The sequence below is a fragment of the Hakea prostrata genome, chromosome 2 (assembly GCF_041222555.1).
Source record: "Hakea prostrata isolate BN-2017 chromosome 2, UWA_Hpros_2, whole genome shotgun sequence".
Taxonomy (NCBI): domain Eukaryota; kingdom Viridiplantae; phylum Streptophyta; class Magnoliopsida; order Proteales; family Proteaceae; genus Hakea; species Hakea prostrata.
The window spans coordinates 66,873,510-66,885,186 of NC_142601.1; the positions used below are offsets into that span (position 1 = coordinate 66,873,510).

At 32.7% G+C, this 11,677-nt stretch overlaps 1 protein-coding gene and 2 non-coding genes across 3 annotated transcripts; 1 reads left to right on the forward strand and 2 right to left on the reverse strand.

Moving 5' to 3' along the window:
* Positions 1-3,522: 3,522 nt before the first annotated feature.
* On the reverse strand, positions 3,523-3,597 carry TRNAF-GAA (transfer RNA phenylalanine (anticodon GAA)). The gene has a single exon. It is a non-coding gene; the product is annotated as a tRNA-Phe (tRNA).
* A 6-nt stretch (positions 3,598-3,603) lies between these two features.
* TRNAG-GCC (transfer RNA glycine (anticodon GCC)) lies at positions 3,604-3,674 on the reverse strand. The gene has a single exon. It is a non-coding gene; the product is annotated as a tRNA-Gly (tRNA).
* A 3,187-nt stretch (positions 3,675-6,861) lies between these two features.
* Positions 6,862-9,716, forward strand: LOC149025836 (NAC domain-containing protein 21/22-like). The gene is made up of 3 exons (XM_089146040.1): positions 6,862-7,160; positions 8,106-8,365; positions 8,964-9,716. The coding sequence occupies exons 1-3, from the start codon at positions 6,971-6,973 to the stop codon at positions 9,429-9,431; spliced, it is 918 nt and encodes a 305-aa protein (XP_089002166.1). The 5' UTR covers positions 6,862-6,970; the 3' UTR covers positions 9,432-9,716.
* Positions 9,717-11,677: the final 1,961 nt, after the last annotated feature.

Sequence of the window (11,677 nt, forward strand, 5' to 3'; positions counted from 1 at the left end):
TTGGACCATAAAAGGGTTTGAGTCTTTGGACAGAGTGGTTGGACCGGGTGGTCTTGACCATTATTCCGTTGTCATGGATTTTTGGCTTTTCATTGGTGCAAGTGTAATCCAAGAATGATGTGGAGTAGAGAAAACGCGAGCGCCCATGGTTTATTGGATACAACGAGCGAGCGTGCGCTGAAACCCATACAGTTATAGATTTGATTGTGTACTTTGTACCTGTCGGTATGAGTAAAGATAAGATACTTCCAGTTCCATCATTTTTTCCTAACTCTTCTCCGATAAGAGGCTGATAAAGTCTCCTAGGAATCGCCAAAGGTGGTATGTTAAAGCGGTTAAAGATCCAACTTCCCTAGGGGAGGTCTTGGGTTCGGCGGCATTAATATAAAAAAGCTCATTTATCCTTGATGATGTAAATCGTGGTGCGCGCAAGCTGGCCTGGATGAACCTCATATCCAAAAAGAAAAAGGTCTCCTAGGAATCATCTTCAGATCTATTGGGTGCTTCTCTTTCCTTTTCTACTAAAACTGACTTGTCATCATGAACAATAAACCAAACTCCCTCTCAAGGGATTTGGTATGAGATTACTATCGGTTTTAGTGGATTGTATTAGGTCTCTAGAGAGAATATATTAAACAATAAGATTTTATCCAAAATTAAATAAATTATAAACTAATACAATAATTATAAAAAAAGTAGACCAATAGGATTCTCAAAATTAAATAAATTATAAACTAAGACAATAATTATAATAACTAGTAGGATTCCCTTGAGTTTGAATTAATTTTCTAGGGACCTTTGTTTGCTTTAGAATTAATGATAACTAATTATATCCCTAAACAAGAGTTTAGATTCTCTACTCATTAGGGTAGAGATTTCTCCTCACCTGTATTCACCATACAATAGGAACATAATCCACATTGTGTTGACAAATTGAATTAGAGATGAGACCTCGCATGAGTTTTGCTCTTATTATTTGATAGAGAGGTGCGAAAAGAAAAGAGCATGGACCTATAGAAGACCTACCATGTGAAGACTTAATATTTCTAAATGGCCTTTTAAGTAATTTAACCGATGGTGGCCTTGGGGTCCAGAATAAAATTCATTATTTTTTTTTTTGGCCAAAAAAAAAAATTCATTAATTGGGTAATAATAAGGATGATGATGTATGTGACCCTACCAAGTACCAAACACCATGAATTGAACCTTTTTGAGTTAGGATGACTCCTGGGTCCACGTAGGACTGTTGCATCAAAAGCCCAAATAAGCCCGAACAAAATCCACAAAATGTTAACGGTAAGAGGCCTTTGTATATTTACTGGGCTTAAGCCCATTTTATTCTTTTACCTCAAGAAATGTTAGACCATAAAAAATATCATTTGTATGTTTACTGGGCTTAAGCCCATTATATTCCTTTACCCAAAAAAAACCCATTACAGTCATCAGTTGAGTTGAGAGAACTATGTGTATTTTCTGGGCCTAAGCCTATATAATCAATTCACTACATCCATGGCCCATTTATTCACTCTGCTTATAAAGCCCAAACTCAATTGCCATGGGCCATGGCGGTTCCTGTCTCTAATTTCTACTTTGTGTTGCATCTTTTTCTCTCCAGAGGAAGAAAATGTCAGCTTTTGGACAACTTCAAATAAAAAACCCAGATTCTCATGGATGAAGACCTTAGATCTGTAGGTTCTGTACTTGCTGCAACATATGTTCCTTGTAAAATTTGTAACTTTCAAAAGATTTTCCTTCTGCTCATATTTTTCTCTACTTTGTTGAAAGATAAAATGTTTTCCATTTAAACAAGTGAAATACATCAAATTACAGAAGATTTAGTTAAGTCTTGAATCTACGTTTTGTTTATTTGAATAATATTCTTTCATTGGGTCTTAACGTCTTGCTTAAGGCTGTTCTCAAAGTCGCAACATGCTTCAGAGAGAGAGACCAGATTCTTTTAATGGTAACAAGGAGTGCTGCTGCTGCTTGACTACTTCTCCTGATGAAGAATGGTTGAGCCTTGTAAGTAATGTTAAGAGAATTTAGTCTACCCTAACTGACTTTTTCTTGATACTTATCCACAAAAACTGAAAGATTTGATCCTTTTTCTGATTAGAGAAGAGACTTTGTATATCTTACATCATCTCCACAACTCTGTGGATCATCTCAGTTTTGGATATGAATATACCCACTTTGATTCATTCTTCCTTGATAAAGCATATTCATTCAGTGAGAGAAAGAATCATGCATATCTGGTAACTTTCAAAAAATTAGGCAACTTCAATTTCCTGCTAAGAGTTTCCCTGATAAACTAAGTGACATGTTCGTGTTCTTAATATTCTAATTTATAATTTTTTTCATTTAGTAGTCAATGAAAAAAAAATTCAAACCCACTGAGATCGAATACTCCAAAATTCATTTCGTCTAATACCAAAATACATCCTTGACCTTATCTAGTTTTGTGCTCTGCTATTAACTGTGACATGTTCGATGTTGATTTAATTCATTTTTCTTTTCCATAATATCATCATAAAATACTCGAGTTGACACGTTTCGACTTGAAAAATCACCTATTGGATCTGATCTTAAAAAAACCCACATCCATGGAGGTGTAGAATTAGATAGTTAGGTGTAGCTGTTGCAATAGTAGGTAGAGAAATGGATTTGAATTGGGGAATGAAGAACAAAGAAGAAATGTTTAGAGTGGCATTCCATTTTACATGAATTGACATGACTAAATATCACTTTCTTAGATGACCAAACCAAAAGGTCATGGAGGCCTGAAATCAAATTTATTAATCTACAAATTGCCATACAAATCTGTCAATCTCTTCTGATGAGTAACTCAAAAATTTTGTTTTGGCTCATGCCCACTATTCTAGGTTTGAATCCTCACATGAGTTAACACCTGTTACATAAATTTATGGAGAAGCACAGAGTCCTTTTCAGTGATGACATACAATTCTTCAGGCAAGCACAGAAAAGAAGAAAGGGTTATGCTTATGCAAAAATGAGTATTTTATTATCCTTAGGGTATTTGATTCCCAAATTATTTATGAATGGGAATAAATACATTTTCGATCGATATAGGGATGCGATCTTGCATTTGTCCGTGAGAATCATGCTTTTATATAGAGTTTTTTCCGTTATTGCAATTGTTCAACTTTATTCGAAAAAAATGTTCATCTTCAAATGTGAACGAGTGTTCAAAAAAGTCTCAAGAACAATTCAATATAATTAGTAGGTTATGAAGAGAAGGACAGCTCTATATGAGATCATTCTTGCAGAGGTAAGATTAGGGTATTAATAAATGGTTATTACGTTTGATTAATTTGTGAGTTAGCACTAATTATTTTAAAAGTTCAATTGGATGAGAAATTGAAATTGACTGCTAATATTTGTATCAAAACGTGTTTTAATGAGTTTACTGAAAAAAGATATGTATGAAACAAAGACTTTTTCCAAAATTGAGTTCACCAATCTAATTCAAATAACAACTTTCAAAATATTTTATAGAAAATATGTGGTGAGCGTGGATCGAACACGCGACCTTCAGATCTTCAGTCTGACGCTCTCCCCCAACTGAGCTATCAGCGCATAATTTGCACCAGACGGGAATCGAACCCGGGTCTGTACCGTGGCAGGGTACTATTCTACCACTAGACCACTGGTGCTTGTTGAAAATTAAGAAAGAATTTTTGATATACATTCTAATGTGAAAGTAGAATAAGAATACAAATTGAATTTTAAAAGGAGACTAGGGGAGCAAATTGCAGACTATAAAAAAAAAAAAAATTACATAAAATTTTCATTATACTTCACTTTATATGAGCACATCATATATTTAAATCCTTTTAAATATTATATTTGTTGTCCAGGGGAATGAAACATCACGGGTTCTGTTCTTCATAAGGGGAGAAATTTTTTCTTATTTTACTATCCATGATAAAAACTATTCTTTTCACATGAAGAATTTTTTTGGTCAAACAAAATGGTTGATTTGTACACTATGGATGACTATTGGATAAATAGAGAATAAATATTCTTGGGCTACCATGGGTTGGATTTTTTTTGAAACATTAGAGGTTTAATGTGAAAATGTGTCCTAATTCAACAATTAAAATCATTGGTCTACTACACCAACTTGTAACAAAGTTGTTTAATTCTATTATCTGGATTTAAAAAAAAAAAATTATGCTTGGCATGAATTCATATCTTTGTTTAGTTTCAAATTTTCATTTTCATATTCATAAAATAATAATAATAAATGATGCTTGATCAATAAATGATTAATTGGTGATGACATGATATTGTCACAAGCTTGAAAGGCCAAGGATTGAACCACAATTACATGGTAGATGCAAAAAGAATAAAAGACTGAAAAAGGAAAGAGATATTTATATTTACATATTTATAATATTTTATTTACTTTATTAACACTATATGCTTTTGTGTTGTATGTTGCATGTTGATGGTAGAGTTAAAATGAGGTTCATGCACCAATCGGGGGTTGGTCCAAGTGGTCCTTCAGCTTCTTGATCATGACCAAGAATTAATGATTTACTTTGAAACACTATATTCATACAAAAATACTGATATGGGTTTTTATGTGTTAATTATAAATAAGATAGCATGGAGCAATTATTGTTTAAATAAATTCTATGACGGGAGAAAAGCCTTGAAAACCGGAGTTTGACAAAAATCCAACCCTCTTAGGAGTTTGGATCCAATAACTGGTATGGGTTCTTTCAATGAGCGTTCATTGAAAAAATTCTTCCAAGAAGAAGAATGAAATACGTTAGGTTTTGTCAGTTACCTAAAAGATAAGTATGAACAGTGAGTGATCTTATCTCTCAAGCAATTTAAATTCCATATGAATTATAAAATTACTTGTGGACCATTTTTAGTCTTGGAGACCTTCAAAGTCATAAGAACTTCCCCTCAAAAAACTTAGCTATCATAGAAGAATTTGCGTCGTCTTTCTCACTCTAATCGAAATGTGTTCTCATTTTATTGGATCACGTGTTACCAATGAAGACATGTACATTAATTATTTAAGCCACTTCAATTGGTTTCGATTGGTATGTTCACATCAAATTCCAGATTCACTCCCAACGTTCAGGGAACACAGACTAGAAAGTGCTTGATATATTCCAAGAACTAGTCAAAACCCATTATTGGAAACCCATTTGGAGAACAACTGCCATTGGATATGGATGATTTTTTTTCGTATTCTGAGAGCATTAATGGGCATGCCAATGGCACACGACACAATTGCAGTTGATAATAATAACTAAAATTTGAATTTTCACTGCCTCTAGAATTCGTATTATACGATACGTTACGTTCTTTGATCATTGTCAATCGACCAATTCTGCAATAGTAGTTTTGACCAAGGCGCGTGCTGTAGAAGCACACGCGGCCATTGAAGTGTTGGTTCAACCAGTCTTGATCATAGAAATCATTCTCCACACGACCAAAATGAAATAACAACTCTATTGGTCTATCGGTTGATAGGACATGAGAGATTTACAAAGTCATATGTACCTCCATTAAATTGATGACAACTCATGAAGACCAGTCAAGCCAAGATTTTTGCTGCCAACTTGTCTTTCTCGATGATATCAAACCTCTCTTTTTGGGAAATAGACACAAAAGGAAAGAAAAATGAAGCTCTACCAATTGGTAATGTTTACGTGGCATTTTCTTGAGTCCTGTGTAATTAATGTATAGGGCCATTCTGTGGCGTTGGATAATCGTCATATAATTGAGTTTAAACCCGGCCACGTGGCAACCATTCAATAGCTGTTAGAGGCTTCTGTGCATTAATTACTCAGGACCAAAGCAATTCTATGTTTATGTTTTATTAATTTAATTTTTTTATTTTACAAATACGATAGTACATGAGGCTCATCTCTATCCAATACATTAAAATAAAGGCTAAAACCTTAGTTGCTAAGTATCTTGTATTATTTTATGGGGGAAAAAAGAGTATCTTGTATTAAAATTTTTGTACAACTCGTGTCTAATACACTATACGAATATAATTCTTTTTATAAAAAATTTAAAAAATTATGATGAAGATGCAAGTCTGCAACCCTAAACTTGGGTACCACGAAAATTTTAAAAGGAAAAATGAAAAAAATCTGAAAAGAACACTTGAGATCATGACATCAGCAAACATCTTGGCCATTCACTATTGATGACGGTGCCATTTCTAACTAATTCACAAGAAATTTCTAAGTTGGTGAGTTGGCAATTACCCATTAGACCACGTCACTGGGTCCCTTTCCTCTCCATTTCCTCTCTTTTCTCTCCTTTCCCAAACGGAAAGAAAGAAAGAAAGAACAATGAAAACTCAAGATCCGTCTCCCACTCTTTTATTTCCTTGATGAACAATTAAACTAGTAAAGGGCTTGTTTGGTTATATGGATTTAGAGATTTGTAAAGAAATATGATGCATGGTTAAAAAAATTAATTTGTTTAATTGACGTCAAATTTATTGAAGTTGGTAGAGTTTCATTGGGTTAATTTGCGTGAATTTGTAAATTTCATCTATTTTATATATAAAGCGGAATTCATGAATTTTGCCAAATTTCCTAGAATAACTTAATTCACGTTTTTATAACTAAACAGGTATAAATTCCCGATTCATGAATCCAGGGATTTCATTCAAATAACCAAACAGGCCCTAAAAAATTTATTTAATTATTTTAGTTATATTAAAAATAAAACTGAAACTTACAAAAGAAAGAGAGTGGAGTAGAGACAAAACTATTCAAATCCATGAATCATGCTTAGTATCAGTTGACTTGGCGGTTCTTTATATACCCATTTCATTCTCTGTGTGGGATTCACTTTCTTAAGCTTCTCCTCTACCTGCTATCTTCTTCTTCTTCTTCTTCTTCTATCTTTGTTTGTGATTCACTCTCTAAATCTCTTTCTCTGGGTTTAGTTTGGGTTTGAAAAGATGAGCTCTCTAAGCAAGGTGGAGGCAAAACTGCCTCCAGGTTTTAGGTTCCATCCAAGAGATGAAGAACTAATTTGTGATTACTTGATGAAGAAAATTATGGGCAATAATGGGATGGGAAGCAACTCTTATGAATCTCCTACCATGATCAAAGTTGATTTGAACAAGTGCGAGCCTTGGGAGCTTCCTGGTAAGAATACATACAAAATCATATTCGTCTCTTTCTTTTACCTGCTCATATTATTACTACTACAACTTCATGTCACTTGCAGGCTTTGAATCAATGGTTTTCAAAAATGGGTTCATCAGATATCTGCAAAATTATTCGCTTGTTCTTCTGTTAAGCGTCAAATATAATATTTTCAGACTTCAAAAACATTTTTATTTCTCAAGAACACCAAAGGATGATCTCTAGCTTAATTGTCCCTTTTTCTTTCAAGTTCTTTACAGATTCTTCAGGAAGTTTCGTGCAAATTAAACGCTAAAATGGCTCCCTTTTGTCAACAATTCGTAGTTCATTGAAAAGGGTTTAAATTGAAAAGTTGACTTTCTAATCATCTATATGTGATCTAGATTGTGGTTAGTAAAACTGATGTGATTGTACACATTTTGATTGCTTTTGATAATAACAGAGGAGTCAAAATCATGATAATTAAGAAACCTAGACCACAATCACCACACACTTTTTAGGTCCCGTGTCCATCAGCCATTGAAGTTCTTGATCATATTCATATCAAGAAAAAAGTTTCATTACTGTAGAAGAACCCTTTGAGCTAACCCACACAATATTCTAGCCTAGCTCATCTCTTAATTGGCTCTTCCAAGCTAATTATATGGTGTTTTAAGATCAGATGTTTATGACTTTGGACCAGTCAGATTTCACATTGCATGACTTAATGGTATATAATATGTTTTATGCTACCATTAATCAAGCCGGCTTATTAGAGAATTAAATATTAATTAGCCCCTTGTGACTTCAAAATCCGGTGTAACCCTTTGCATGGAATTGGCTAACTACCAATCCTTAAAAATATTGTAATTTTACATTATTTTTACATTTAATTAATCTTTTGAATATAATTATTTTCCCTGATCATGTAATTTGATTATTTGTACAATTTTTTATGTTAATTAGGAGAAGCTTGTGTTGGAGGAAGGGAATGGTATTTCTATAATCAACGTGACCGGAAATACGCAACCGGATCACGAACCAATCGGGCAACGGTAGCTGGATATTGGAAAGCCACAGGAAAAGATAGGCACATCGTCCGACAAGGGACTCTGGTGGGTATGAGGAAAACCCTAGTTTTCTACGAAGGAAGGGCACCCAAAGGGAAGAAGACAGACTGGGTAATGCATGAATTCAGACTTGAAGGACCTTCAGAAATCATACAGGTTGGTTCTCATTTTTCTGCTTAAACCCAGGTTAATTTCTTAATAATTTAGAAAAATAAAACTTTTCTTAATTTTTATATCCTTTTTCAACTCCACTTGTGGACAAAAAGAAAACACAAAGTCTTCACAAAAAGAAATTCTTTTCCATTTTTTGTCCTTGGCTTCCTATTAAATACGAGCCTTTCCCATTCACAAAAATGAAAACAATTTTTTTTTCTTCATATATTTTAGAATTCTTCTTTTTATTTTAAAGATTTTTGTGATGTGATAAATAATTAACCCATTTATGGGAAAAATTTAGATAAGTTTTCTATAATCAATATAATGTAAAACAACAAATAAGAAATATTTTTAATCATTTTTTATAAATTTGTAAGGGAAGCTGGAATGAAATAGTCCACTCAAGTTAATTAAATTATGTACACTGAGGTTCTCTAGAATGGCTTTACAAGCTTTCATGGGTCATTTAGAAAATAGGGTCACATTCTGTGTGTTTATGGAATTTTGCCCCAGAGAAAATTCTATCTTTCTGGAATATATTTCTTATATTTTCAAACTGTTTATTTAACATTTTTATATTCTTTTGGTGTGTAAGCAGGAAGATTGGGTGCTGTGTAGAGTATTCTTCAAAAATAGAGGAGCTTCTGCAAAATCTAGTGTGGATCAGTGCTATGAAGACTCTGGCACTTCTTCACCACTCACACCATTAATGGATTCCTACATCAATTTTGAGCAAACTCCACCAAGCCTAGTTGAATATGACCAAGCCTGCTTCTCCAGTTTTGTCCAAAACCAAGCCAACCCAAACATGTCACCTTATGCTCTGATGGAACCAAATTTACCCACCAACAGTACCTTAATCAACCATGGAGAAAGACCTGATATAAATATTTTCTCAAATCCAACTTCTTGTGATAAAGGAGCTATAAAAGCAGTGCTGAATCGGATCAGCAAGTATGAAAGTAACATGAAGGTGGAAGAGTCTCCATGTTTAGGTGAAGAAAGTCCAGAAAGCTTCTTATCTGAGTTGGGTTTGTCAAATATGTGGAATACCAACCCCTATTGAATTTTCAAAGATAAGATCAAGAACATCATGTGCCATGAAAGTAAAGGGGTTAATGGTTCATGCAAGCATGGGATAGTGAGGGATTTGCAGATACTTTTACATTTGTAATTGATTATATTTGTGATTTGTAAAGATTCCAGCAAACCATGGTACATGGAGTTTCTAGTGTTGTAAGGTCTTTTAACATACTTGGCTACATCAGTGTTGTACATAATTTGTTACACCTAGAATGTTGTAAATTATGGTAACTAAAAAAAAATGTAAATTATAGAACTTTTGTTTTCAAGGTGTGGCTCTCAAGCATTGTCGTAAAATCACTTTGAAAATTATCGACTTTCTTTTATAGAACTTTTGCCTTCTCATAAATGCAATCGTTCGTTTTCGAAACAACAAGGCGGTTTCTATATTTAAGCGTTGGAATCAAGCCTATAATGTCTCCCCCTAAAAATAAATTTTGAACATCACCTTTTGTGTTGAACTACAAATTTTCATTAGTTAATGTATAAGTGAAATACATTTGGATCCGATAGATTTAAAAAAATGAATAAAAGAGTATATTATAAGGCATTGTACTTGCCTAAAAGATGATGTATAGACCAAGAGACATGACAATTGATCTGCATAAGTAATAATAAAAACACATAAATATCTAATATATTGAGGTAAATAAGAAAATAAATAAATAGTTTTCCAAAAATAACAAAATAGGTATTCTACTCCCCAAAAAATGAGTGTAATTAACTTTTTTAAGAAAAAAATACAGGAAAGAAACAAATTCTTATTCTTGCTTTGATGAGGTCTTTGGCTTCATCTCTCCAGAAATATAGTTGATAAGTATTGGTTAATAATTTATTCTCAACAATTTGTGTTCAATTAGGATATTATTCCCCTCACCACTCAATTATACAACTCATCCATTTATATTCGATTATTGGACATTTCATAAGCTCCAATGATACCTTAGAAACCCATTAAGAATCTTAGCAAAATCACAGTTAGTTAGAGAAGGATCACAAACCCTAACCCTTCCAAATATTCTCCATATCTGTTTTTATTCCAATAATCCAAACACTCCTAATTTTGGGATAAACTCTTGTGTATTTAAATGGCAAACAGAATCTAGTTCAGTCTTTGCAACTTGAGTAAATCTAATAAATATTGAGATACAAGGTACTTCAATTATTGAGCTCTGAAAACTGCTCAGATAATGTTCAAAGAAATGGTTATGATAACAATAATAAAGTAAAGAACAGAATAATCCTTGGAAAAAGAAAACAAAAAAAAAAAAGGTTTGATATTTATTTAAGCTTCTATGAAGATTTTGTTCTAAAGAAGTTTCTGTTTGAAATTTTGTGAAAAGGGTACTTCAACAACTTTTGGTAGGGTAGGTTTAGGGTTTGGTAATCGAACATTCCAATATTAAATATAAATTGACAACCATGTGTAAGATAGACCCTACTACCACTTGTTATTAAATGATATTAATTATAAACCCTTTAAATCAGGGTGGTTAGATTGGTCTCTTAAATGAAAAATAATTTCTAAATCAAGAAGAGAACGAAGAGGCAAGAGTAGTAAAATCTGATACCACCAACTCCCTTGATTTTTGGCATTAAAAAGTATAATTGAAAAAAAAAAAAAACTAAGGATTTGATCTACTTATTAATTTGATTTTGTTGATTTAACCTTAATCACTACTTAAGAAGATGAATAGTTAAAAAAAATCCACATGAGCTTAGTCCAAGATTTCAATGGAAGAAAGAGTTCAAGGCAATGGAGATAAACAAATGGTGGGATCTAAATTTAGTCTTGGTTTGGGTCCATAAATCTCCACATGTTTTATATTCTCTGATAAGGACTTGAAAATTTGTTAAGTTGATAAGTCTAATCCAATAGATAAAATATATATAAAAAAAATCTTTCTATAATCTAATTTTTTTTTGCAATTTATTCTCTTTCTTCTTCTTTCCCTTTATTAAAGAAAAATAAATTGAATTCTAAATCAGTACAAAATCTGTTTTGATATCATCAAAAAAATAATAAAAAAGAAAAAACTGACCAATACAGTTGAGACAAGCACAACTCGACAAACCAAAGAAGGTTGCATAAGGAGGCTTAAGACAGCTCATTGAATTGGATTATATGAGAATCATGAAAAAATTTGATTTAGTTGAGAACAAAATTCTTATTAGTAGAGCTCATGATTGGTATGTAGATGTATGGAAACCTTGTCATTAAGAATTTTG